Source organism: Cordyceps javanica, chromosome 4 (genome assembly GCF_051103115.1).
Source record: "Cordyceps javanica chromosome 4, complete sequence".
Classification (NCBI taxonomy): Eukaryota; Fungi; Ascomycota; class Sordariomycetes; order Hypocreales; family Cordycipitaceae; genus Cordyceps; species Cordyceps javanica.
In genome coordinates this window covers 3,415,595-3,442,683 of record NC_139298.1, presented here as the reverse complement: position 1 = coordinate 3,442,683, position 27,089 = coordinate 3,415,595, and the positions used below count along the sequence as shown (strand labels likewise).

The 27,089-nt window shown below is 52.3% G+C and overlaps 11 protein-coding genes across 11 annotated transcripts; 6 read left to right on the top strand and 5 right to left on the bottom strand.

Annotated features, from left to right (window-relative positions):
- Window positions 1–1,514: 1,514 nt before the first annotated feature.
- On the top strand, window positions 1,515–2,561 carry V2A60_006932 (chitinase; the record flags this gene model as incomplete). The annotated part of the gene is made up of 1 exon (XM_083258222.1): window positions 1,515–2,561. One exon carries the CDS (start codon window positions 1,515–1,517, stop codon window positions 2,559–2,561), a length of 1,047 nt encoding a protein of 348 aa, XP_083114348.1.
- A 354-nt stretch (window positions 2,562–2,915) lies between these two features.
- On the bottom strand, window positions 2,916–3,977 carry V2A60_006931 (NAD(P)/FAD-dependent oxidoreductase; the record flags this gene model as incomplete). Its single annotated transcript, XM_083258221.1, has 1 exon — window positions 2,916–3,977. The coding sequence occupies one exon, from the start codon at window positions 3,975–3,977 to the stop codon at window positions 2,916–2,918; it is 1,062 nt and encodes a 353-aa protein (XP_083114347.1).
- Window positions 3,978–4,749: 772 nt separating this feature from the next.
- V2A60_006930 (Zn(II)2Cys6 transcription factor) lies at window positions 4,750–6,097 on the top strand (the record flags this gene model as incomplete). The annotated part of the gene is made up of 3 exons (XM_083258220.1): window positions 4,750–4,758; window positions 4,822–5,679; window positions 5,750–6,097. The coding sequence occupies 3 exons, from the start codon at window positions 4,750–4,752 to the stop codon at window positions 6,095–6,097; spliced, it is 1,215 nt and encodes a 404-aa protein (XP_083114346.1).
- Window positions 6,098–9,170: 3,073 nt separating this feature from the next.
- On the top strand, window positions 9,171–10,667 carry V2A60_006929 (alpha-L-arabinofuranosidase B; the record flags this gene model as incomplete). The annotated part of the gene is made up of 1 exon (XM_083258219.1): window positions 9,171–10,667. The coding sequence occupies one exon, from the start codon at window positions 9,171–9,173 to the stop codon at window positions 10,665–10,667; it is 1,497 nt and encodes a 498-aa protein (XP_083114345.1).
- Window positions 10,668–11,256: 589 nt separating this feature from the next.
- V2A60_006928 (uncharacterized protein) lies at window positions 11,257–11,974 on the bottom strand (the record flags this gene model as incomplete). The annotated part of the gene is made up of 2 exons (XM_083258218.1): window positions 11,257–11,477; window positions 11,551–11,974. The coding sequence occupies 2 exons, from the start codon at window positions 11,972–11,974 to the stop codon at window positions 11,257–11,259; spliced, it is 645 nt and encodes a 214-aa protein (XP_083114344.1).
- Window positions 11,975–13,828: 1,854 nt separating this feature from the next.
- On the bottom strand, window positions 13,829–16,381 carry V2A60_006927 (uncharacterized protein; the record flags this gene model as incomplete). Its single annotated transcript, XM_083258217.1, has 2 exons — window positions 13,829–15,915; window positions 15,967–16,381. The coding sequence occupies 2 exons, from the start codon at window positions 16,379–16,381 to the stop codon at window positions 13,829–13,831; spliced, it is 2,502 nt and encodes an 833-aa protein (XP_083114343.1).
- Window positions 16,382–17,237: 856 nt separating this feature from the next.
- V2A60_006926 (epoxide hydrolase) lies at window positions 17,238–18,566 on the top strand (the record flags this gene model as incomplete). The annotated part of the gene is made up of 3 exons (XM_083258216.1): window positions 17,238–17,562; window positions 17,613–17,810; window positions 17,869–18,566. The coding sequence occupies 3 exons, from the start codon at window positions 17,238–17,240 to the stop codon at window positions 18,564–18,566; spliced, it is 1,221 nt and encodes a 406-aa protein (XP_083114342.1).
- Window positions 18,567–20,043: 1,477 nt separating this feature from the next.
- On the top strand, window positions 20,044–20,691 carry V2A60_006925 (uncharacterized protein; the record flags this gene model as incomplete). The annotated part of the gene is made up of 1 exon (XM_083258215.1): window positions 20,044–20,691. One exon carries the CDS (start codon window positions 20,044–20,046, stop codon window positions 20,689–20,691), a length of 648 nt encoding a protein of 215 aa, XP_083114341.1.
- A 433-nt stretch (window positions 20,692–21,124) lies between these two features.
- Window positions 21,125–22,452, bottom strand: V2A60_006924 (SAM-dependent methyltransferase; the record flags this gene model as incomplete). Its single annotated transcript, XM_083258214.1, has 5 exons — window positions 21,125–21,316; window positions 21,393–21,647; window positions 21,707–21,911; window positions 22,012–22,372; window positions 22,443–22,452. The coding sequence occupies 5 exons, from the start codon at window positions 22,450–22,452 to the stop codon at window positions 21,125–21,127; spliced, it is 1,023 nt and encodes a 340-aa protein (XP_083114340.1).
- Window positions 22,453–23,114: 662 nt separating this feature from the next.
- V2A60_006923 (uncharacterized protein) lies at window positions 23,115–23,899 on the bottom strand (the record flags this gene model as incomplete). The annotated part of the gene is made up of 4 exons (XM_083258213.1): window positions 23,115–23,201; window positions 23,261–23,355; window positions 23,416–23,587; window positions 23,660–23,899. The coding sequence occupies 4 exons, from the start codon at window positions 23,897–23,899 to the stop codon at window positions 23,115–23,117; spliced, it is 594 nt and encodes a 197-aa protein (XP_083114339.1).
- Window positions 23,900–25,383: 1,484 nt separating this feature from the next.
- Window positions 25,384–26,994, top strand: V2A60_006922 (cytochrome P450; the record flags this gene model as incomplete). The annotated part of the gene is made up of 3 exons (XM_083258212.1): window positions 25,384–25,570; window positions 25,646–26,811; window positions 26,875–26,994. The coding sequence occupies 3 exons, from the start codon at window positions 25,384–25,386 to the stop codon at window positions 26,992–26,994; spliced, it is 1,473 nt and encodes a 490-aa protein (XP_083114338.1).
- Window positions 26,995–27,089: the final 95 nt, after the last annotated feature.

The window sequence follows — 27,089 nt, the reverse complement described above, 5'->3', positions numbered from 1 at the left end:
AGCGAGTGAAGAGCGACAAATTTTGACTATTCATTCAAAGATGCCTCATAACTAGTGGGCGAAAGCGGCGGCCGAAGCCACGAGTAGATCTCCCGATTGGCCGCCGCTTTTCATACAGGCGGGCTCTTACTGTCACCTCTGCCACTAAACCTGGTGCCTGGATCTTTGGGCAACCCTGCTCGTCGTCCCAAGAATTTGACATACAGTCAAACCGGTAGAACTACAGAGAGGCTCACGGTTGAGTGCGTCAATCGTTGATTTCGTGGATGGTAACAGAGGATTGTTGATCATTGTACTTGACGGCGATTCGTTCTGTGGCATTGTCAATCTACAGTTTATGTGTCTTGTACATGTGCAGCCAGCCGTCCCGCTCAATTTATTCTAAAGTGCACACTACTCAACTAGTTAGCGCTTGGGTATCCGCGGTTTCTGGACCGAATTGTGTAAATGGCTCAGCGCAATATATTGGACAACAACGTGTGACTTGATTCTGCGCTAGCCCACTCCCCAGCCAGTACTTACTACTCCGTAGTTATGACAGTAACTAGTCATAGTCCGCTTCCAATTAGTTACAACGTGGCTTCTCTTTTAGGACGCGACCTTCAGATGCTGCCCAAAAAGGCGTCTTGTCCCACCGGGACTTGGCTACGGACGGCTGCCAGCATCACATGCTTAGATGGATGCAAGTGGTGCACGCAAGATTACGTGTGCCACGAAACGGACATTCTTCTCGAACGAGTCCTTCGGTGGCGATAGCAGTACAATGGAACGTGCGCATGCCCTCACTCTACCCTCGAATCAACATGACTTATCGTGGCGAATTCCGGCAAGACGCGTGAATGAATATATGTGTGGAAGCCCTCATTCGGCCACACCACTTTCCAAATTTGGGGCGATGGCTTGGAAGGTAGTATGCGCTTCACCCCGCAAAAGCTAAATTGAATCGGGCCTGTGAGATGGCACATTCTTGTTAACGGCACTAGACAGCAAGCCAGCCAGTGTCACTTGTAAGCGTAAGCCACTGGAGCTAGGTAGGTACTACATGCCTTTCTAGGCAGTTCACTGGCACATCAATCACGAGGCACCTTTTGTTGAAACGTGATTCCCCTTGCATGCCGAGCTCATGTGGGGGGAGCTTCCTGGGCTGGCTCATCCCCAAGATAGAGTATGCCGCCGAGCAAGGCACCATGACCATGCTATACTGAGCAAGTACGCCGCAATCGATCCCACGTTACTTGTTATCTGGACTTTGTTTAGCGGTACTGAATATTGCCTCCAACGAGCCACTTGTGCAACGAGATCAGGAGGATGCTACCACTACCATGTGCTGGTGCCCGCTGGCTCAAATTGCGAGACATTGACGCGACAGATAAATACCACGGCCGATTCCCATCGTCCTGGGATTCCGTACTTGGTTGAGGCTTGCCATTACTATACCGCAGTAATCTCGAACTCGGGAGAAAATAATTTGCGTGGCCAACCATTTCATCCTTTGCTACTTCATTAGTTCCATCATGGCACCATTTCTCCAAACTAGCCTCGCCTTACTGCCGTTGCTGGCCTCTAGCATGGTTGGTGCCTCGCCGCTGGCACCACGAGCCGACACATGTGCGACCAAAGGAAGGCCTGCCGGCAAAGTGCTTCAGGGCTACTGGGAGAATTGGGACGGAGCCAAGAACGGCGTCCACCCTCCATTTGGCTGGACGCCGATTCAGAACCCCGACATTCGTAAGCATGGCTACAACGTTATCAATGCTGCTTTCCCTGTAATCCTCCCCGACGGTACTGCTCTCTGGGAGGACGGCATGGATGCAAACGTCAAAGTGGCGACCCCGGCCGAGATGTGCCAGGCCAAGGCAGCGGGTGCTACGATCTTGATGTCAATTGGTGGTGCCACCGCTGCCATTGACCTGAGTCAATCGTCTGTTGCCGATAAATTCATCGCTACAATTGTGCCTATCCTGAAAAAGTACAACTTTGATGGCATCGATATCGACATCGAAGCTGGCCTCACCGGCAGCGGAAGCATCAACACTCTGTCTACCTCGCAAACCAACCTGATCAGAATCATCGACGGCGTCCTGGCGCAGATGCCTTCCAACTTTGGCTTGACCATGGCACCGGAGACAGCATACGTCACCGGCGGCAGCGTGACTTACGGATCCATCTGGGGCTCGTACCTCCCCATCATCAAGAAGTACCTCGACAACGGCCGCCTCTGGTGGCTCAACATGCAGTACTACAACGGTGCCATGTACGGGTGCTCGGGCGATTCGTACGAGGCCGGCACTGTCCAGGGCTTCACTGCCCAGACCGACTGTCTGAACAAGGGCCTCGTGGTGCAGGGTGTCACAATCAAGATCCCCTATGACAAGCAAGTGCCCGGACTTCCCGCTCAACCTGGAGCAGGTGGTGGCTACATGTCCCCAGGGCTTGTGTCGCAAGCCGTGTCCCGTTACAACGGGGCTTTGAAAGGGTTGATGACCTGGTCGATTAACTGGGATGGCTCCAAGGGGTGGACATTCGGTGACAATGCAAGAGGATCCCTGGGAACTTCCTAAAGCCCAAAGTGGTTCTCGCTCGCAACGTGAGTAATGGTATCTGGGGAGATTGAACTCGGGCTATTTTTTGTTTTCGCTAGATATTTTGAACACATGTATATATTCCCACAGTATATAAATTGTCTATATTTTCTCAACCATCTGTATAAATCTCTGCTATGCAAATGTTGTCCAGCTGAGGCAAACCAGGTGCCTGCTGCCGAATTGAGTTCGAAGAAATGAGTGTAAAGGACTGGTTGAAGCAGTGGGAGCGTAACACACTGATGTTTGGGTGAGATCAAACGAGAAAAGTAATAATAGAAGGGCGCATCGCCAACATCACTCCATGGGAAGCCGTGTGTGGTGTTACCAGATCTATGCCGATCCCTGGATGGTCTTAATCATCTGCCTAAACAACTCGTCCGAATCCCCGTACAGGCTGGGGTCGGCCGCCGCAATGGCCTCGCTAGCGTCCGTGGGGGGGTATATCAAAGTTCCGTTGATATACTTCTTCACATTCTTGGCGACATCTCCTTCCAGCATGATGTCTCTCTGCCAGCCCCGACAGATGACGGCTCCGTGCCCGCCCAGATCGAGGCAACAATTGTAGGCCGGTTGCGAGTAGTCTATCCTGGGCTCGTGGATCAAGTCCGCCGCAGCATTATAGCCAGAGACGCGACCAAGCATGAGTGCATGCTGGCAGCTCATCAAAGCCAAATCCCCTGCCGGGCTAGCTGGGACGTGGGCGGCATCACCAGTGGCAAACACGTCCTTCACTGCTGGCACGCATAGCGTCGCATCCACACAAATGCGACCAAGAGCGTCTTTATCTGCAGAAACTTGCTGTGTCAAAGGTGTGGCTCTTACGCCGGCAGTCCATACCGCTGTTAGCGTCTCGATACGCTCTCCCGAGCTCAAGACCACGCCCGTCTTGTCAATGCTCGATATGCCAGCTCCGAGCTTGACTTCGATATTCAACTCCTGGAGTGCCTTGGTGATGGCCGGCCGAGGTCCTGGGCCCAACTGGGACCCGACCTCCTGAGAGCCGTCGACAAGGACGATGCGAACGCCAGGTCCGACGCGCAGAGGAAGTTCGGTGGCAAGCTCGATGCCCGTGAACCCCGCACCACACACCACCACAGTATCGCGGGCATCGCTTGGCGGCAGGTCTCCTAAGCTTTTAAGATGGAGATCAAGCCTCGAAGCGGAAGCCAGGGAATCAATGTCGAAAGCAAACTCAGTCAGTCCTTTCACACCTTTCGGATGGACTACCGAGCTGCCAGCTGCTAGCACCAGACGGTCAAAGTCGAGCGCAGTAGCTCTGGCGGTCTCTGAAGCGTAAGTAATCGTTTTCTTGGATGTGTCTATGTTTTCGACAACACCTTCGATGAATCGGATGTTTGCGGCTTGAAACAATGGCCCAACATCGTGCACCATGGCTGACGGATTGTCTTCATACAATCTCGGCCGAACTACCAAGGACGGCTTGGGTGCTACGACGACGACCTCGACGTCGTTTTCTTTTTTATGAAGCTGAAGAAGTCGTTTTGCGGAAAGTGCACTCCATAATCCTGCAAATCCAACCCCGATGATAAGGATTCGTTCCGACATTGTTGGCGTGATTCAAATAAGAAGCTTGATCAAAGAGGAAGATGATCTGCTCGATCGTGAGTGTGTTGAGCAAGACTGTAGTTGGAGGATACGGGTGTAATGTGCACATTTATACGTGGCTGTCGGCGATGCAGATTGCCTATTACGAAACTCGGGACCCATTAGCTTCAGAACGCCAATATCTGGAAACCAACTCGTCTCGAAAGTCTCTCTGTACCCGCCCGCCCGCACAAGCTACCCGCATATGCTGTGGCTGCCTTAGTAGTTAGTAGTTACACTAGAGTTGTCAAGAGGCCTGCATAAAACTGCGGACCGGTCGTCAGATGCTGTTTCAACTCAATTCACTATTATTTTTGTCTTCTATATTTCCCGTCGTAATACCTTCTTATCTCCTTAGTTCCCGTTTCATGATATCAACAGAAATATCTGTTGATGGGCTCATTGTTGCGGTTCGGGCGCATACCCGAATACCCGCATACCCGACATCACGACACTAGTCCGATGACCCACCGGATGTCTAGAAGATGATGTGCCTTCGTTGAGGAAGACTTTCCATTGTGCATCAAGCTTTACGCAACTTTGATGACAATCAGAAGCCATGTCGCAGGTACGGAAGCAAGTCTTGACACGATCGTCCCTGGCGTGTCTTTCTTGTCGCTCTCGCCATCAGAAATGCGACGCCAAGAAGCCACAGTGTACTCGCTGCACCGAGGCGGACCGTCATTGCCAGTACACCAAGTCTCGCCGCGGCGGCAACAATGGAAGGGACGAGGCGCCGCGACGCCACCAAGCGCCAGACACTCCTCATCAGCTTGATGAATACATCTCTGCGCTCATCACACCGCCGGCCACTGAAGGGCTGCCGACAGCCAGGGCCTTGCCTTACACTACTCCAACACAAGTGTCGCCAAGCGCCAACTCGCCTCCTTACCATCTCTCTAGAGAAGTGCGCCCCAGACGAAGCTCTGTCAATCACCAATGTGAATCGGGAAAAGATACTCTCCTAGAATCATACTACCAAACTTTTCACAAATTCCACCCTGTCGTTCTACCCCGCCGCCATTTGGTCACTCTCCAGAATGATCCCAGATGGAGACCCAGACTGGAGCCGCTTGTTGCCGTTCTCAGACTTATAGGAAATTTATATCTTTGCCATAAGTGGTCTACGGACCTGCAAGATGATGCAGAGAGCAAAATCGAGTGGCTACCAAAGACAGATCCTATCCGTATACAATGCCACTTGCTATACTCCGCGGCGCTGTTTTGGCAAGATCGCAAGTCCAAATCGCAGCTCGAGATGGCGAGAGCTGTGGAAATTGCGCTTGAGCTCAAGGTTTTTGAGCGAGACTTTGCTTTGGCAAATAGCGATCATAATGCTGTTTTAGCTGAGTGCTGGAGACGGACATGGTGGATGGTCTATCTGTTTGACGCATTCTATGCGGGCACGCTAGGCAACACAGGGTTCTCGGTCGTTCATGTTGACGCGACTGTTGACTTACCCTGTGATGAAGCTCAATATGAATCGGGAGTGAGTGCTTTGCCCCCACGCCGTCAAAATGCTGCCATGGTAAGTGGCTAATCTAACTGGACGTTTCTAGAATATCCCAGAGCCGAAAACACTGCGCGAATGGGACTGCAGAGAGTTTGACGAAGAAGAAAAGCCGTTCTCTTCATTTGCCTGTCTCATTGGTGCCGTCAGGTGCGCGACGTTGGCGAAAGACGCGTCGCTGAAAAGTCATCCTCGAAAGACTCCAGACGACATACTTCACATTGCAGATTCCATCCTAGACAGCTGGATGCTCCTTTTACCCAAGTCAAAAAAGCAAGTCATGCTGCGCAACGGCGATATCGACGAACTCATGTTTCAAGCTCATCACCTTATCCATGTGTATGAATCGAAGAACTTTCTCACTCTTGAACAAACCGCACTAATCTTTGAAGTGTAATCATTGGTTTTCATCGACCACTCTCAGATCTTAAATTCAACGCAGTCGAAGACATATCCAGCTGCGCCCGAGACCCTGCACCGGATGGGCCAACCCCAGAACATATCAACGTGCATACGGTGCGGGTGCTGCGATCAGTTGAATCCCAAATTCGGCTTCTTGCTCTTCCGTCCCGCCCTTTTAACCATACGCCCTTCTGCACTTGCATGATAAGCGAAGGCACTCTCGCTCTCCTCTCCGCCTGCAAATTTTTGCTGAGAGGGAACGAGCTCGCCATTGCGCGAGACCAGATACGTCTCACTATAGGATGCCTGAAGCATCTGGGGGACTTGTGGCCGAGAATCTCACGCAACGTCTCGCAGATACAAACGATAGCGAAGCACGTTCTAAGTATCGAAGCGCATCTCACTTCGAAAGAGGCGTCTGGCTCTGTGCACTCTGCAACTTCTGTCGAGGAGAATGCAAGCTCGGGCGACATGCCAAGTTCCTCGAGTAGTGATATTTTTTCAGCTATTAGAGATTTTGATGATATTTGCGGATGGTACGACGTGGGAGAGCTGGATCCGACTCTGTCGTTCTGGCCCGCTGATCAAGGGGCTTGATTTATATGTAGGGGAATAAATACTTGGAGATGATTACGAGAGGTCTTTTTTTTTTTGCATGGGCTCGGTAATACTGATAGACAATATGTATTTCTGGATTTTTACAAATTTATAGAGTGATTGTTCAAAATCGTGGCTACAACATAAGAGACGAGCGGAAACAGGCTCGAGGCTGTGGCCAGCACCTGTGGCTGAATGGCGGCGTGTGCTTGTCGACAAACATTAATTGATAATAACTAATTATATAACAATATGACTTGATAATTATGGCAGCTTCTGTCAACAGAGGCGACTTGGACAGCTGAACACAGGATCCACAAGGCTCGCACAGCAGCCTGCTGCTGCCTACCGATAGTAGGTAGATGTTGGCCCGCGCCGAAGCAAGGTGAGCTGTACAAAAGGCGGCTGGAGCTCAAAAATGTGTGAGTTTGGATGTGATTGATTCCTCCTTTTTCAATCATGGCAAGTATCACGATGCGATTAACAAAGAGGCAGGGGTCTGAGGTTGAAGAAGACCTGAACCAACGTCACAAAATAGCGAAGGAGTGGGCTAGCACTTGCAGTTTCCTGAGCCTACCGAATGATATCGTATGCTTGATTGGCGAACTTCTGCCAATAGCGAACTTGAGAATTATCCGCCTCGTCAATAGGCATTTCCTCATGGCCTTCGAGCGCTGCCTTTACAACAGAGATGCAGCCGGTCCATATTCAGAAAGCCTACTATGGTCTGCTGTACATAACTAACATGCTACTGCCCGCAAAGCAATCGCAGCTGGGGCCAAGATGGATGGATGGAAACCGAAGTCAAATCCCGATCATCGAGTCCGCAGCCGCTCCAATTCTGCTAGCCGAGACTCCGAGCACGGTAGTCGAGGGCGAGAGTCGCTTTTCTACTGCCACCAGAGTAATCTCTCCATTGCAGCGTATCATGGTCACCTGGAGGTCTTCCAGATGCTATTGAGCAGTGGTGCCACGCCGAGCTAGAGAACTCCGTGGGAGAACCAAATGACACCGGCATCGGCCGCCGCAGCCAAGGGACACCTGAATATACTCGAGCACATGAACGAATCCGAGTATAATCTTGCCGGAGACAGATGCCACCACGGCAAAGCGCTGCATTGTGCCGTACGTTTTCGTAGGGCCGAGGTGGTTGTGTTCTTGGTCGAGACGGCTGGTGTAAATATCGGCGAGAAAACTAAGAATGGACAGACGGCTCTCGCCTCATCTACATCGATCCGGTAAGTCACGATTCTACGTTATCTCCTCAAGTGTACACCACCGAAAGACGCCCCGGTGAGACTATAATTCACTTCCAGGCTCTGTGGATATCACTAATCATGCAGGTGAGGTAATCGCAAGTTCACCCTCGTTGCTGACTGTTTTTCACCATCCTTGAATCGAACCAGATACCAGGGCTGTGAGAAAACCACATAATGCTAATGGTTTTTTTGGTCTTGTTCGTTCGTTCTCCCCTTCTCAATCAACTAGTTATCATCCTAGTTCGATGGCCAAACACAAAACGCGGGGGCATCCGTGCGTTGACAGTCTGATGTTACATTGGCAGTAGTATGACGGAAATGGGCGTCGGTCATCAAGAGTAATGCCTCTCGAAAGCTTCACTAACATTTTCATCCAGCTCCATCGGCAGTGCTACTGAGGACTCATCTGTGGTGAATGTCTGGATTTTTCACCGCCGTGGCTCATTAGTTAGCTCCGGCAATCCTTCGATGCTACGCCCGAGAGCTGGTGGACTGATCACTGAGAAAATATAGCGACTTTGACATGCAGTCTAGCTTTCATCATCAAAGAGCGGCAGCTAAACCCAAAAGGTTTCCGTAGTTTATTATAACTGCAATAATTTGGAGCCTAGCTGGGTAGACGCTTCTCCTCTAGAACTCGCTGTAGTCGTCAGTATACCCCATTTAGGAAGTCGCCGATTCGGCTACCACGAACTCATTTCAGTGTGAGTCGAGCTGGGCTTGCTCAACTGCAAGCTCAACGCGGTAGGTACGATTTAGCGCATTCCTTTGATGGAAACTTGTACACGGCAGGATTCAATACATCCTTCTTCTCACGCCGGTCTGTGAGGAGACTAAGTGGCCTGCCATGCGGGCAAAAAAGCAAGCATTGGGGACACGGCCCTTTTTCGGCGCAAAGCCCGGCAGATGCCCCTTTCTGGGGACTTGCTGACTGCCGGCACAGCTCTAGTATTGAAGCAGCGCTCGCCGCATCGACAGCATCGACAGCATCGACAGCATCGACAACGCATTGGTACCGGCACGCCATCAGTATCCGCTAGCATGCCCGTCTACGATGCATTATGCCTTGGTAAAATGCACTGAAAGCATCGTCTAACGGTAGCGGGAAGGTGATGGCGAAGCGTATGGCTATAAATATGACATCTTCAAGAAATTTCAGAACAGCAGATGGCAGTTTTGTCAACATCTCAATAGTCCCTGTCTATAGCGGTCATGTTTCTAAAATCTCAGCTCGGCCACACCGGCTTGCTGACAGTGATCTTGACCGCAGCTTCGTCTGTGGTCAATGCCGGTCCTTGCGACATCTACCAATCCGGCGGCACACCCTGCGTTGCGGCACACAGCACAACCCGTGCCCTCTATGGTTCATTCAACGGCGCACTTTACCGAGTATCCCGTGACTCCGATGGTGCCAGTATCGATATTCGAGCACGATCTGCTGGAGGCGTGGCGGACGCCGCTGCCCAGGATACATTCTGCGCCGGCACGACATGCCTCATCACTACCATCTATGATCAATCCGGCAAGGGAAATCACCTCAGCCAAGCCCCTCCTGGGAGCGCTGGCGGCGGCCCTAACAAGAATGGCTACGACTGGCTCGCTAGCGCTACGGGCGCGCCTGTGACCTTGAACGGCCAAAAGGCATACGGTGTTTTCGTTTCCGTCGGTACCGGCTACCGCAAGCTTGTCGGCCAGGGTACAGCCCGAGGGGACGAACCCGAGGGCATGTATGCTGTTTTTGACGGCACACACTACAACAACGACTGCTGCTTCGACTATGGTAACGCCGAAACCAACAGCCGGGATACCGGTGACGGCCACATGGAGGCCGTTTACTGGGGCGGTCCTGACAACAGCCCTTGGGTACTTGCGGATTTGGAGAATGGTCTTTTTGCAACGAGCAAGCGCGATCAAAGAATCAAGTCCAATTTCACATCACGATTTGTTACTGCTATCCTGAAAGGCGAGCCGCGCCACTGGGCCTTGCGAGGCGGCGATGCTAACTCGCCGTCTCTACAAACCCTCTACGACGGCGACCGTCCCCAGGGCGAGTACCAGAAAATGTCTAAAGAGGGTTCCATCATTCTCGGCATTGGTGGTGATAATAGCAACCGAGCTCAGGGCACCTTTTATGAGGGCGTCATGACCTCGGGGTACCCTTCAGACAGCACCGAGAACAAAGTCCAAGCCAACATAGCATCCGCCGGCTACGCTGCAGCGCCTTTGACTACCGGCCCGAAGCTTAGTCCCGGTTCTTCTATTTCGCTGCAAGCGACGACTGCTTGCTGCACTGGGAGTTACATCAGTCACGCTGGAGAAACTGTCAAGATTCAAGGAGTTTCGTCCTCAAGCAGTGACAGCCTAAAGCGGGAGGCTACTTGGGTAGTTCGAGTTGGTCTGGGCAACAAAGATTGCTTCTCGTTCGAATCCAAGGACACTCCCGGTAGCTTCATCCGCCACTGGAATTACGAGCTTCGTCTGAACCGCAATGATGGAAGCAAGCTATTCTCCGAAGATGCCACGTTTTGCCCGCAGTCTGGGCTGAACGGCCGGGGCAACTCGGTCCGATCCTGGAGCCAACCGACTCGCTACTGGCGCCACTTCAACGGCAAAGCTTACATTGCCAGTAACGGCGGTCCTTTTGAAGAGGATGCCAAGTATTTGTTCAACGATGACGCCAGCTATATCGTTGTCGGCGGATGGGCTTGAAACTCCTGAAAGAAATCGGTCAATTGGAGTGGAAACTGTTGGTTTGGGAATAGACTCTTGTTCCAGATACACAATTTATTTTATCCGCCCGTGAAACAATCTGCTCTCAATTCTTGATACGAATGGTCATTGTAATACTAATGAGATGGACGAAAGAAGAGCTGTGCAGTCACAACTCATGAAGCATATTCAGTGGTAGCATTCGCCCATGAACCTCTGGCATCTACTAGCACTAACATACTACATTCAGAACTAGTGGTCCCTCTGCCTATATTCTACCTGTAAAACGCCTCATTAAGAATCAATTCCCAGCCACTCGACCCTGAAAGGCAAATAGGCTTGCGACAGGATCATGTCCCGGCAACCCCAAACCCTCTTCCTGGCCGCAGCATCTGCGGAGTTCGAGTAACGATTTTAAAAGAATAACACAAAATGTATTTACATGGCGTGGAAAAGATCCAAGATATGTACCGAATATAAGCTATATACACGAAGAAGAAGAGCAATTTTTACCACTGTCAGTTCAGCTAGCAGTGGCAAAGCTTGACCCTCTCACGCTCCGCGGAGAGGATACGTAGAATGAGCCGCCTTAGAAGCCAGCCGCACTGCAGATCTGGTTTGCCCACGGGAGCCGCTGAGCATAAAGATTTCCAGCCTCGGCCTTCTGGACGGCTTGGTCCAGCGCAGACACCTCCATCGTTTGCCATCCTGGAACCTGCTTCATGGCAGCGAGGAACTGCCGGGTACTGCCGGCGGCCGACATGTCGGCCGCAATGTCAGGGTACCACTCGGGGCGTTGCTGAAACATGCCTATCGGAGGGTCAGCATCACACTCTAGAAGAAATGAAAGCACATCTCGCTTTTTCTGGGGTAAAAAGCTTACCAACGCTATCCTGGTCACCACCGACAAGGTCGTGCGGGTAGTTCATCGAGGCGGGGACGGCAGGATTGGCGTAAATGTGCAGGGTAGACTCCTGAAGCGCAGTGCTGATGACTGCCAAGCATGCCTGGCGGTTGAGTCCTTCGGCGCGAACTTCGCCAATGGCAGCGGCCGCGTTGCGGCTTTGCACCGCGTCCAGGTTGGGGTAGGAACCACCACCACTCGGAGGTGGGTTACCACCACCGCTCGGAGGGCTGGAACCGCAGTACTCGGGACCGGTACCGCAGTAGCCGTACTGCGAGCAGCAGTATCCTGCGGCGCAATTGGCGCTGCTCGAACACTCTCCAAACCGGACCGCAAGCTCATGGGGCAGGGCCGCGGCCGCGGAGATGAGCGCGAAAAGTAGAACAGATGGTGTGTACTTCATCTTGAAGAGAGGCGCAGCAGATCACGTATGAGTCTCCGAGGTCGATATATTGATTAAGTAGTTGGGCTTTTATGTTTGATGACTTGAGCTTGAGACTTCTGGTCAATAAATAGGGGAGGAGTTGGTTATCTTATATATTCAAGTTCACAATTGCTCGGTCTCTCGGTACAATCTTCAGTAACCTACGGCCGCTCCTTTCCTTGGTCGGCGGTGTTATTGCCTTTTCGATAGAAGTTTCCTCAGTGTATCAGCTATCAGTGCCATTAGAGTTTTGGCTGTCGTGAAAAAATCGACCTCATCCAGGCACCGATTGTCAAAGCAGCTCCTCCAGGGACGGATTTGGTAACGTTACCGAGACCATTACTCTGTAAGGACTAGCGGGCTCCAAGATCATAAGCAATTAGCTCCTCCAACATGATGAAAAAGGAAGGTGTCAATGTATTCGCCGATGAAGCGAGGAGAGGATTGAACCTTGCGTTCAGGAAGCAAAGGGCGCAATGGAAGAACATTTCATCTCACGTCACTTCGAACCTGATATTGGGTCAAGCTTTGCCGAAGCTAGCAATGCAAACACTGTATTGTAAGTCTTTTTCCTACAGAAGGATCGTTACTTGTTGACCTTGTGACCTCAGAATTGCACGGTTTGGCTCCATGGAGGATTCCAAAGTGGCTTGAAAAGGCGCTCAGGATGAATGGGCGGGCAAAGAACGCAGTGTCTCGTGGCCCGCGTGTGTCAGATTAGCGACCGGCTTTGGGGCTGCCGCAATAAAGGGATTCGCGTGGTGCATTCAGGAACCACCGGAAGGGGCCGGTTCTAACCCGAACTGTAACTTCTGGCCGATCAATCGGACATTTGTGGTAATGCAGATTTTGCCCCTGCATTTACCCTCCACAGTACCTTGGCGAGACAAGGCTGGCTAGAACAGTCTGGCCTGCAGCCGTTGGCAATCCTTGACGACGATCCGGGGTTCTCTAGTCTTGCCAAGGCCAGGTTGAGTTGTGCGAGTGGTGAGATTCGGTGCGCGTCGGTAACGTTACTGGTTGTGGCGCGGCGCACGGTCTCGCCGGCGCAATGCCTTCCCACACTTACCTAGCTGCTGCCTAGACTGGCGAGCTCGGCAAACGTGCAACATTCTGAGAGGGAGCGAATCCTACATGTGTTCAGGATCATGAATACAGGTCCTTTGTGAGCATCCTTCTCTGTGTGTCGGATGATATCAAGGCGTCTCCGAGACTATCTGCTATACACAACGGAAAACCGTTAGTGACAGCACTTGATGCGCTTACTTACCCTGGTGATTGTATAATGTGAATGGCGGCTGCCGCTCATACATGGCGTCAGGATGGAGCCATTCGAGCGATTACCCTAGTTAGCAGAAGACGTTTTGTGTACTCTGTAGCCTCCTGTTCTACGCTCGCAGCCAGCCTACAGAGAGAGCAACAAAGCTCCATTCCATGAAGACTACTGAACAAGGCCGATGTGAATGCCAAAAATAAAGCAGGTTGAAAAGAGAAAAAAAAAGGGTAGTATGGAATATCGGGTGCGAAGCATTTCGGTCGGAGGGAATTGGTGGTGACGAAAACCAGCGGAGTAAGTAGCCAGTGTTGCTTCGAATTGTTTGTTCTCGACCGCTCGAGCTCCCAACATTTGTACCGAGCTAGCAATTCCAAGTCGGCTTTCTCGAGGTTTCTAGGAAAGGGAATGTCAGGACGTGTTCCTGACGACGGCTGGAATGAAGTAGGCATGTTTATTCAACGTAGATGCCGGTATTTCTTCTTTAAGTAGTCATACGATTCAATCATTGCACTCGCTTTAGCTACTTACCAAAGCCTACCTGGCCCGGCTTCTTCCTTCTACCCGTCTTCATCATGAACATTATCAGTCTCCATCTCGACCTCAATTCCCAGTATGTCCTTCAAGTTCTTTTCAATCACGATTCTTCCCGCACCCGCACTGTTCATCTCGTTCAAGGCATGCGCTGCTGCTTCCAGCGGCCCCAGGTTGGGTGCATGGCCCTGCGCCCCGCAAGCCAGCATGAGGATATAGCCCGTGAGAATCGGGAGCTGGCTTTCCTTCTCCAGGTAGTCCGGTCCCAGTACTGCCCTCAGCTGCGGGTCACATGTCTCTCGTACAGCGCAAAACAGTCGCCAGCACCAGCGGTGCATCGCCATGTATGGGAACGAGAACTCGAGTGTTTCCGCCTGTAATGCGTTGGCCAACTGGCGCGTCAGCTGACCGAAAGATATGTATGGCAGGTCGGTCGAGTTCGCACGCTGCGGCCGACTCTCCATCTGATGTCGCAGTCTCTTCTTTTCCTTCAGTTTCTGCTCGTCATCAATCTGCTCCATGACAGGATCGCCCGTTTCGTGGTCGATTCCCATCTCAAAGGTACTCATCTGAGTGATGTGATACAGGTCTTCAGCCGTAATCACAACATCGCTATCATTTCTGTATCGGTCTTTGAACATGGTGGAAACCGCTGCATTGACTTTCAGACCACGCGGCCCAGCCTTGGATGCCAACGCACGCTCTTTGCGCGCCTTTTTGCTCAGGGCAGCTGCCGAGACTCCCATTTGCAGGCAATATTTCTTAAACTGATCGATGAGCGTCCGCGGCGTTTTTCCACCCACAAAGAAACTCTCTGGTCCGAGTATTGATTGAGCAATGTCCATGTCGTCCCATCGGTGCGAGAGCAGGCCACTGCATTGCAGCGCATTGTACAGGTGCCCAGCGTATTGAATAGACCCCCAGGCACCTGCTACAGCCATACCAGCTTCTCGATAGTTAAACATACATTGGTAAAGTACCAGCCCACAGAGGACTGGGGACATGCGGAATATGCGGTAACGATTGTCGCTGCTGGTTCTAACGCCCTGTTGGCTGGAAACTTGTTCGCGAAACTGAAGTAAGGGGTCTTTGCCCAGCCACAGTATGCCGTTGCGCAGCTCTTTTATCATTTGGTCGTTAGCAGACGGCCACGTTTCGATTTTCAGATTCGCGTGATAGTCAAAGTATAACTTCAGATCATTGGCTATGAAGTTGGTGTGACGACCGAAGCGATGCCATCCTTGTTCGACGTCGGGGCCAAGTGTATATGTCACATCTAGGAAAACCTGGGCCGCAAATACCATATAGAATGGTATCCGTCCCGTGCGTGTCATTTCCTTGATTCCACGTAAAAATTCGTCGTGGACTGGCCAATTCGGTACACCTAGAACGACGGTTGTCAGGTCCGTGAAGAAGGGGGTCAATAGGGCGCGATCATCATGGAATTTTGACAGCCCTGATTTTTTGGTGCGGTCGCTATTGGCGTCAAATGTTCCGAAAATGCCATCGCGATACTGAGGTATCTCCCCTGGTGGAATTGCGTCTTGGAAGGCTTCTATCAAGCGCCAGGCCATCAGAAACGATTCGTTAGCTACATCGTACGTGTCATAGTTAAAATTATCTTTGGGATCTGCAGTTTTGAGATCAGCCAGCGAAAATCCTCTGACGATACATTTGACCATGTAGCACTTTTCGAGGCATCGCTGGAGGCCATCATGCTTCTCGACCGATGGCAGAACATCCTCAATCATATTTCGCAGCAGTTCGATAGCGGTATTGGTCGTAATGGCCGCGGGGACAAGATCCAGATATCCATCTCTAAAGTTCTTCCAAATTGACCTGATACTTGCTCTCGCGGTATTCATGTCATCGATAAGCATGAGCAATTCGTAAATCGTCTCCTCAAAGGATACAGGCGCTTCTGAGGCGTAGTTGACGGGGTCTGCTTCTGGCTTTGTTGGCCTTTGAATATCTGGCGCGGATAGAAAAGCTTCCGACGGCTCATGGATGGCGAGGCCGGCGAAGCGATTCTGAAGAGTGTCATCTTTGGAGGGTTTATCGTCGGGACGCGGTGGCATCAACGACCCCAAAATGTCTCTTACGTTTCTCAGCACTATACACCCTCAGTCTTGATGGCATTGTCGCTGCATATAACGCATCTTACTGTCAACAAAGCTTTCATGCTTTGTATCGATGTTGGGGTCGACGACTGAGCCATGCTCTTTAAGCTTGGCTCCGAAACCGGCGCGTGCAACGATGGCACGATCGAGGGTGGCTTGAAACGACAGGGGAACATGAATCGCTTTCTCTTGAATAAAGTGCGCCAGAATCGTAAAATCGCGAATGCGTATTACATGCTTAGTAGGCGGCACGGCAGTAGGCCTACTGGGGTCCTGCTTTGCTTCCTTCCGCGCTTTTCCTTTCGGACGTCCCCCGCTAATCTTGGCTTGGCTGGGCGGAGTTGACAACTTTCCTGTATCGAAGCCTGCTGTCTTTGCAGTTGCAGCGAGCCAGGAAGCGATGGAGTTGGTATCTCTTTTGTATTCAAGATACGCACTGTAGAGCACGTCGGGCAGCATTGCGACGAATGCGGGGCATCCACCACTGTTGCGCGACAAGGATACTCGTGATATGTGATGTGTGATGTGTGGCTGTGCAGCGAACTATCCTGCAGGTTATGGGTATTTAGCCAGGATACCTCGCAACACTTGTGCTGAATGCAGGTCGCGCCAAAGCGTTTCAGAGAACCGAAGAGCTGTCGAAGGGCTGCTTGACGCGTGTGAGATATGTTAGGTGGAGTATGGATACTGAGGGCCAGTTCAGAAAGAGGCTGGGCAATACACATATATATCAGTCATTGTATCTGTATGGACCAGTCAATGGCAAAGCGGTGTGACGGCCGCATGCAGGGTGTGATAGAGCGGCATGCAGCGTCGGCTGCGCACACAATAACGATACCGGTCTGTAGTCGCGAGAGGGGAAACTCATCTCTTAAACTTTATTCTTTGCGATTCATTCTTCATTGGTCGCTGGTGAAGCTCAAACAGCCCTGCAAATACCTCTAAAACGGAGCTCGCGTTACGAAGCTTTCATCCTCGTGATCGGCCTAATCCCGAGCTATAGTTTGTCTGTATAGGATTACGAGAACATTTTTTTAAGATCTTATCCAACATCTGACATTCAGCCATGTGAATGAGAAGTATGCAGTAGCATGGCATAGTAGCAACTTGAAGGGCGCAAGGTGGAGAGTTTTGACTTGCCGCAGAGAATGCCGAGCCTAGGATGACCAATGCTGGTGAATGCATGATGCCATGAACAGTTTATCGACCTTTGGGCAGGATACGCTAGGGTTATATATAGCTTCCCCGCAAGCTCGCCCTATCACAAAAAGATCATCGGTCCATAGATCTGACAAGCAACTGTATAGAGACCAAAATGGCTGGCGACATTTCACCCTTCAAAATCAATGTGCCAGACACGGCGATCGAGCAGCTCAAAGTCAAGCTTTCTGCCACGTCGTACGCCGACCGCGTGGAGTTTTCAGATGATTGGAATTACGGCTCGCCGCTGAGTGATGTGAAGCGGCTAGTCAAGCGCTGGGGAGACGGCTTCGACTGGCGAAAGCAAGAAGCTACCCTGAACGAGCTGCCGCAATTCACGACACCCATCGAGGTAGATGGATTCGGGCCACTCAGCATTCATTTTCTACATCAGCGCAGCAATAATGCGAACAGCATACCGCTCCTATTTGTACACGGATGTTCGTCGTCAAAACTATGGAGAAAGAGTGCTCCAGCTAACTTGTCGCAGGGCCTGGGAGTTTTCTGGAAGTTGTCAAAATACTACCTCTACTCACCAATTCTCAGAACAAACAATCTTTCCACATAGTGGCCCCCTCTCTGCCAAATTTTGGCTTCTCGGATGCTGTGAAGAGCGCGGGGTTCAGCGCGACGAAATATGCAGAGACTGTCCACAAATTGATGCTCAAGCTAGGATATACGGAATATGGTATGTGACCTGCAAAGATGCTCGTTTGAAATACGGGCTGACAAGATTCGATCAACAGTCACGCAAGGTGGAGACTGGGGATTCATGATTACGCGACTGGTCGGAATAAAGTACCCCGACCACTGCCTCGCATCACACGTCAATTTTGTGCGCATCCATCAACCGCCAACCTTTGCGCAGTCGCCGCTGCTCTATCTATGGAATGCTCTCACGCCGTACAGCGCCTCTGACAGGGCCGGCCTGGCCCGCTCCGCATGGTTTCGCAACGAAGGTTTCGGGTACAATGCGGAGCAGAGCACGAAGCCATCTACTCTCGGGTTTGCCCTGGCGGATTCACCAGTTGCGCTCCTCGCCTGGATCTACGAGAAGTTGCGAGACTGGACGGACGACTACCCGTGGGAGGACGATGAGATTCTGACTTGGGTATCGATTTACCAGTTCTCCAGGGCCGGACCGGCCGCAAGCGTCCGAATATATTACGAGACGAAGCACGCGGACCCCGACCAGTACGCGCATGGTCTCCAGTACGTTCCGCGGGTGAAGCTAGGAGTCTCGCTGTTCCCAAAGGATGTCGTAGTGCCCCCCAAACGCTGGGCACACAGCCTAGGGCCCGTTGTCTTTGCTGCAGTCCACGAGCAAGGCGGCCATTTTGCGGCGCACGAGCGGCCAGATCAACTCGCGTCAGATTTGCAGTCCATGTTTGGCACCGGCGGTGGTGCCCATGACATTGCGAGAAAGTTCGATCCCTCGCGTTAGGTACGATCCTTGGACCGGACGCTCCGTTCACTAGAGGAGCGCTTCCATGATGTGATTAGGTGAGGACAGGGGCAGCAAATAAGCACTCTGATCTGAGCTAGTAATGTTCTGGGGATCCAATTGTACCCGGATGGACTTCTACACGGGTCGAGTTTCAGTTTGTAGGTCAGGCACATGGGTGCTGACGTTTGGATTTTGCAATGGGGAACTGGCCGGGTTCGCAGTCTGGGAAAGAGTGCTTCTTTACCGTTGGAGTTGACGTTTTCATGAAAGTGAAGCAGGATCGCATTGATCAGTTGTCGTTAGTTTATACACTATTGGTTTACCCCAGCACCGGTAAACCTGCCAGCTGCGCCTTGGGTCCAGGCCGCTAGTGCTGATGATCGACAATGGCGGAAGCGTCGGGGACCGAAGAGCCGTAAACTTGCACGCGACTGGCGTAGCATACTGTGTACTGGGTATCTACCGCTGATTGATATTTCGGGGGTTCATTGCATCCGGATAACAAACATTGATCATTCATCAGACTCAGGGCAGTAGACAGGAGGCCGCCGCATAATCTTACAGTAAGAGAAGAGCTGGACAGGCACAATGCTTGCTATCGGTTCTGGCAGTCACCATTGATCCGCCAGCAGTAGAATAAAACTCTATATCTAGTCATCCGCTTCTTTTCTCCGACGTTGGGCCCAAAGCACGATTGTGTTAGTCATAGCTAATACATCGTATTGATACGAGGCGGGGCGCATTGTCTCTCAAAGCCAATGTTTGCTAGCCGGGAAACAAGGCTTAAATCTCGATGAGCTGCAATTAATCGACATTGCGAAGCGGCCACAGAGTCCGTCCCACCCGGCACTACCCAGTTTCGGTAACCGCCGGGTGGGCGTGCTGGCGGAGCCGCCCCTCTGGTATCGCGCTTTATTTCCGTAAATTGAAGCCTGTGCTGACAGATGACGTATTGGACGAGGTTGCACATCGGTCAAAGGTACTAGGCAAGTTCAAAGCAGGGTACGAGATTGTATCTGAACTGTGAAGCGATGATTTCCAGAGTTAGAGCATCACAATTGATTAATCTGGCAGAAGCATCTGATAGGGCTGAGAAGAACTAGAGAGGAAAGCATTCCGTTGGAGAATCTATTTCGCTGCAGCTAGCGGGCTAGTCCCGGCTGCAACATTCAGTGGGACAATAATGTACCTGTCTGGCAGGCTAGATTTTAAACTTATTCTCCAAAGACACGGCATTGTCACCTGTCGATCTTTGTCTGGGGCGAATAAGCACTAGTATTGCCTCAATGAGTCGCGCAGAGTTGAAACAGAAAACCTCGTGAGAAATGTACGTCATAGACCACAAACCAACATGGGCATATGATCTATAAAAACGGACGGTTTACCGTGAATAGATGCAATAACCACTTCTCCTCATCCCATCCAACAATCTCTCTCTCTCTCCTCCAGCCAGTCAGCTCCTCCTCCTCCCATCATGCAGCTCACCCCCTCGGTCCTGTCGCTCGCCGCCCTCGGGCTGGGCGCGGCCTCGCTCGCCGCCGCCGACGCGCACGCCGACACGCGCTACGGCACCAAGCACTGGATCGGCCCCTTCTGGGACCCGGACAGCTGCGGCAAGGGCAACTACGAGAAGTGCTACCCGAAGCGGGAGGACACGATGAAGCTGCTGTGGGACCAGTTCGACAAGGCGTTTGAGGACCTGTGCAAGGACGTGTCGTGCGAGGGCTCGTACGACATCAAGTTCCCCGGCGACGGCTGCGACTCCAAGAAGACGGGGCCCAACACGGCCTACGCGCTCCGCATCGAGGCCGAGTACACGCACGGCGACCGCGACGGCGTCAAGGAGGCCTACACCAACACCATCCAGAAGCTCAACAAGCAGACCACCGACTGCGGCTTCTTCGACACCAACGGCGTCAACCAGGTGAAAGTCGAGATCCCGACCGACATTAACATTGTCCGCGACACGGGCGACCACGGCCTGCGCTCCACCATGCACATCATGCTCGACACGGGCGGCGAGAGCGCCTGCGGCCTCGTCAACGACATGTGGGGGACCGTCGGCGGCTCCATCCCCGGCGGTGCCATCTTTGGTGCTATTCTCAAGGGTACCTGCAAATAAGGGACCGAGTGTACCGGTTGTGCAAATATCATCTATATATACTAAATAGCTGCTATGCAGAATACATATGGTGTAATCAAGTTTTATGCTGCATTTGTCGTGACACCCTCAAGACTATTATCCGTCATTCGTCTCCCAATGGATTAGCAACCTACATTGCTGTAACTTTTGATATGTTAATATCTTTAGAACAGAAAATCAATGAGAGGAGTAAAATTTGTCTATTCAGCCGTGTTTCTACCATGGCGCTTGCTGTTTCTCGCCATTACCAGCACCTGGCATAAGCCACTCACCTTGCCGCTCTCTGCCTTTCGTGTCAATTGATGCAGTACGATAGGATGCATTGGTATTCTATACCCTTGAAGTGATGTATTCTAGTTTCCTCGCCTCGTATACGCATAATACCACGCAATCTTGCTATCCATACATGTCATCAGGTGCTCTTCTCAAACAAGTAATGAGACACCCCCCAAACATCGCCTCCGGCATAGGCAAACAATTCCGAGCAAGCCATGTAGAAGATTTGCCAGCGGTTGAACCAAGTGGCGGCGTCCTTTTCTCCATATGTTTCAATCAAGTGCGGCCAAATCTCCTTTTTATTCTTGGTCATGGCAGAGAGCCAGTCCTGGTCGGAACAACCGGCCGGCACGCGTCAGCATTTTCCGTTCCAGAAGTTCCAAGAACAGCGCACAGCGACTTACCTCGCAGGTTTTGGAATAGTGCGACCCGTTGATCCACCATTGTTTCTGCAGGGCGAGATCTCGCTGAAAGTAGAGCAGGAGGTCCGCCGAGGGCATCGTGCCGCCGGTGAAGAAGTGCGTGGCCATCCAGCCCTCCTCAAAGTCGTACGGCGTGGTGCTGTGCGCAAAGATGTGCACAAACAGCTTCCCGCCGGGCTTGAGGGCGCGCGCCACCTTGCTCATCAGCAGCTCGTAGTTCTTCATGTGCTCAAACAGCTATGGGGTGCCGCGGTTAGCTGTCGCCTCTCGCGCATCGCACATCACGCATGACACACCTCGATTGACACCACGCGGTCAAAGTGTTGCGGCTCAAACTCGTAGTCGACAACGTCGCCGGTCAGGACCTGCAGATTTTTCAGTCCCTTTCGCCCCGCCTCGCCGTCAATGTATTCCTTTTGCGTTTTTGAGTTGGAGAAGGCTGTAATCTTGGCCGACGGAAGCTTCTCCGCGAAATACAGCGATGCCGACCCCCAGCCGCAGCTAAATCCGGCACGCGGCGCGCATCGCGTTAGTCACAATTGGACGGCCAAAAAAAAAAACATCTCAAGTTCCAGGCAAGGTGTGGCTGTTGAAAACTCACCCCAGGTCGAGAATCGTCATGCCGTCCTTGAGCTCTGCCTTGACCATGTACTCGTCCAGCATCGCGACTTCGGCCTGAGCCAGGGTTTCCTTGCCGGTCGGATAGCGGCAGCAAGAGTACTTCATGCGGGGTCCGAGGCAGGCTGCCAGGACGCCGGTGCCGACCTCGTAATGCTGCTCGTTGGCGGTGTCTGTCGCGATTGCAATGGGCGACGTCCGCAGTTTTTCGACGTAAGCCATCTTGTCCTGCGTGGCATCAGTCGTGGACTGAGCCTGGATCGAGGTCAGGCGCTCCTTGAGAAGGCGTCGGATGCCGGTTCGGATTACAACGTGGGGGAGATAACCCCCGTCCAGAATCCAGTCTAAATTAGTTTGAGATGTCAGTTTCAATGTTGCAAGCTCGTAGCTCACCATCTACTTCTTGAAGCTTACCATAGTTCATTTTGGCGGCCACGATGGTCGTTGGTTTATTTGGTGGAAGAAATGTGTAAAGGAAGAGGCCTCGGGCGCATGACGAGCAGGTCCAGGCTCGGAAAAGGCTCGAGCTCTGTTTTATATGCTCGATGGCCGTTCCTATGCTAACCCGATGTAGCACGTCATTGTTTCTCTAGCCGATGCATCTTTCCAAATGAAGATGGTTACGCTACTGATTAGGCTGCCGCCACTCGGCACAAGAATTGGTGGACCCGATCTGGAAGCCCCAAGTATGATGTTCAGCACCTGAAACACAGACACTGGTGGTGCCATGTCTTTTCTATTCCTCTTGTAGCTTATCGAGTTTTACAAGTAGCATCAGTATACCGACAGACTCTCCATGGGAATCCGCCAATGCTGCGTTGATATAGTATGGCACTTGTTAATTGCGATGAATATTTTGACGATTCGCTGTCATGACGCTAGATGGGTGAATCGCCCCGCCCAAATCGATGATGCATGAACCCGTTCTATGTGATGGGAAACACATCAAGACCAAGGGGCATACACGTGTATTCTCATTTGGACTGTTCATCTTATCACTGGAGCCCATTAGATGCAAGTATAAATATGCATGATTACATTCATCTCAACTCTACCCAGGATATCCTCAGGCAGACTAACCCTTGCTTAAAAGTCGTTCTTGCAATCGTTCTGGTCCGTCTTGGCAATGTCTTCGCGTGCTGTTCCAAGCTTGACAGCACGGTCAATCCAAGCCTGTGCTCGTTAGAAAAAAAAATACCTAATTTACCGGTGAAGCCATAGTTGCTACTCACATCAAGAGATTTCTCTTCCACGTGCTGCTCGCGACTGAGGATGAAAAGGTTGGAAAAGTTGGCCGACTGTATTATGGCGATATCGCCGGTGTATTCTGCGCCAAGTTTGTCAACGCACGCCTCGATCAGTCGGCGTCCAGAACTTCCATCCATACCTTGCACAATGTAATTCGGGCCGTCGCAGGAGAGCGGCGGCTGTCCTGGGAAGCGGACACGGAGCGCCCCAACCTGGCCATAGGCGGCATCGGCGGCAACGGCTTTTCCTTCGATAAAAGTCTGCTTGTCTCCCCTTTGGCAGGTATTGTTGACATATAGACTCCCGTCGTCCTATTTCGCGTCAATGCGACTGACGGCAAAGGGGGGGGGGGGAATGGACGCGCAGCGCAGGTTTCCACTTACGTTGATGTCATAGCGCGCAGAGATGCACTTGCAGCCGGCCGTGAAACGAGCCAGTGTTCCTGCAATCTGATACCATCGCCCGGGATATGTGTCAAGTTGAAATGTCGCGTCCGGCTGGGGGTAGAAGCACTTTCCGTCCCAGAGCGCCGGGGCAACGTCGCCATGAGACTGCTGCTCGGTGGTGGTGGTGGTGGTGGTGGCTACGGCGCCGAGCCCCAAAAGTACCTGCGGAAGCTTCATGTTTGGAGAATGAAGCAGCGACCAGGATTGAGTGTACAGCTCGATGGACCGGAGGAGAGCACAAGACGCCGACGATTTGCTGCAGCGAGTCTTTATGTAGATGCCAGGACCAAGTGCTCTGTCAAGCGTCGGCAGCTTGGAGAGCCGACGCAGCGTAACTGTGTGGGTTGCATGCAAAGATCACTGCCGGCTCCGATCTACGCTAATGACGGCGATGGCGACCGAGCTACGCAAATCGGGCGGCAAGTCGGTTCAAGGCTACTGGGTATTGCCTATGTCTTGTACACATTGAGCTGAGTGGTAGTCAAAGATGAAGCAGGGAATACCAAAAGTCGGCTCCCCGCTATATAAACAATGATGCTCGGCGATCTCGGGCTGACACTGTGCATGCAAAACGCGAATGTTTCTTCCAATAATCTGCGGATTAGAGGAGCTTAATTCGAGGCTAATCCAATGTTGAACTTTTGCTTAGCTTCTCCGACGCCCCTTGCATGCAATGAAATCCTGACGATTGTAGAACTATTTTCAAGTGAAAAAAGAAAGAGTGCGCAGAGATGAAATAAAAAGGCGACAACTACATTTCCTGTACAACTGATCACAAGAGAGCCATTTATGATTCTGTGCAGTTCTCTTTCCGCAACTCGACCATCAGGTCAGCATTTTGGGGCAGAGTCTGTACATGAATTTGAGCACGGAAAACGATTCGCAGCTATACTCGGAGAGATCCATGGGATCATTGCGCATCTTAGCATATTCTGCCTATGGTGCTGAGCCGCCCGGCAATGCCGCCAGGCTAACTAGTGGCCGTCCACAAATGGGCCGTCCCTTTCGGGAAAATGAGACGATCGCTTTATCAAGAGTGGAACAGAGATGGGTTCATCATTTTCGCTTTTACCGCCCTTTGCGACACTTTATACTTGATCTATTCTCCCCCTATTGGCTACAAGCACGCTACCGAGTACTTATAGCAGCAGTCGTACGCATACACACTTTCAAGAGGTGATCAGGGGCACGCGGCAATCATCCGGGAGCGTATTCCCAAGTACTGAATATGGCGGCCACAGGCTTCTTCAATCTCGAAGGAAAAAAAAAAAACGGCGAAGAAATGCCATTCATGGATTTCAAGCTGTGTAGGATTATTTCGAGACAGACAGACGAGAGAAAAAAGCAAAAACAATAGCTTCACCTGCTCGGCCCGCTCTGGTCCCCCCACCAATTGTGAGATGTGACCATCCCCTTGGTCATCACTGATCAGCCTCCTCATCCACCCACCATCCAACGGAAGCTCAACGGTGCCCCCGCGCCCAAGTCATTAGCTTCAGGGTTCCTTTTCCGCCAGTTGCGCTGCCTAAGCTCCGATTTTGGTGAGCTGCCTACATCATGCTGCACCCTTGAATCGAACTTGAGCTGTCAAGCCGTCCCCCCCTCCCCCCTCCCCCCTCTCCCGACATCTCGATACAAACTCCCACGTCTCCTCCTCATTCATGTCCTGGTTCGCAGCCTCCTTGGCCGCGCTTGCGCTCGCCTACATTACTTCTCAGCTCTATGCCTTTCAGCGACTACGACACATACACGGCCCTGTTCTGGCGGCCTGGACAAACCTCTGGCTGGTATACGCGCAGCTGACCGGCCGAATTCACATCATACTCCATGAGCTCGTCTCCAAGCACGGTCAGTCCCCGCGGCGGCGCGCGCGCACAGAGAGAGTCCCCGTTGCTGACTGGCACGCTGGCACTCGCATAACAGGTCCCGTCGCTCGAATTGCCCCCGACTGGGTAGTCTGCGGCGACCCAGCCGAGATTCGCAGGATATGGGGTGCCAGGTCCCGCTGGACCCGAGCCTGGTGGTATCGCGGAATGCGCATCGACCCCTACCAGGACAGCTCCTTTTCCACGCGCGACGATGCCCTGCACAACGCCATCCGCAGTAAGCTCATCCCGGGCTACAGCGGCAAGGAGGTTGATAATCTGCACGAGCTGGTCCAGACCCAGGTCCAGAGTCTAGTCCGTCTGCTCGGCAAGCACGTATCCGAGGGTGGCGGCTCGCGCATCGTCGACATGGCACAAAAAGTCCAGTACTTTGCGCTCGACACGATATCTTCACTCGCCTTTGGTGAACCCTTTGGATTTATGGAGCAGGATGAGGATAAATTCCGCTACATTGAGTCGACCGGGAACACAGTCTACATACTGGTCGCGACGGCACTCATACCTGGCGTCATCAGTTTGATACAGTCACCATACCTCCAATGGATTGCGCCCAAAATCAAAGATATGGCAGGCATCGGAGACGTTATCAAAACAGCCGAAAGGGTCGTTGCGGAGCGTTACGGCGCGAATCCGCTCGTAAAGCGCGACATGCTCGGCTCTTTTGTCACGCACGGCTTCTCGCAAAAAGACGCCGAAACAGAGGCCCTCATTCAAATCATTGCCGGGTCAGAGACGACCGCAACGGCGATCCAGGCCACCATTCTACACATCATCACCTCGCGCAATGTCTATTCTCGTCTGCAGAGCGAGATCGCCAAAGCCGAGGAGGCCGGCCGCATATCCACGCCCGTCACCAACGCAGAAGCTCAGTCGCTCGAGTACCTGCAAGCAGTCATCCTGGAGGGCCTCCGCATGTTCCCGCCCGCCGCGGCCCTGTATCCCAAAGTCTGCGACGCAGACGAGGTGGTCTGCGGCGTTTCCATCCCTGCCGGCACAAACGTGGCCTGGTCGCCCTGGAGCATCATGCGCAACGCCGACATCTTTGGCGCCGACGCCGACCTGTTCCGCCCCGAGCGATGGCTGGGGGGTTCCAAAACCAAGACGATGGAACAGACCGTCATGATGGCCTTTGCGTCGGGGAGCCGATGGGAGTGCCTAGGCAAGAACATTGCCCAGCTGGAACTGAACCTGGTCTTTGTCGAGGTATGTAGCGCGCGCGCCACAGACGACTTGCCAATCTGACAAACGCATTGACACCTTGTTTAGCTATTCCGCCACTTTGAGTTCACTCTGGTGAATCCTGCCGTCCCGTGGAAGTCGTTCAATGCTGGCATGTTTTCCCAGAGCCATCTCAACATTGCTGTTGCTCGGAAAAGCGCCGCGTAGGGCGACCGGCCCGAGCGCAGTACACCGGCCTGTAGAAAACCATAATAGACTCTATGCTCCCACCGCGTCTGTTCTCGGATTCTTTTCGTGTGAGG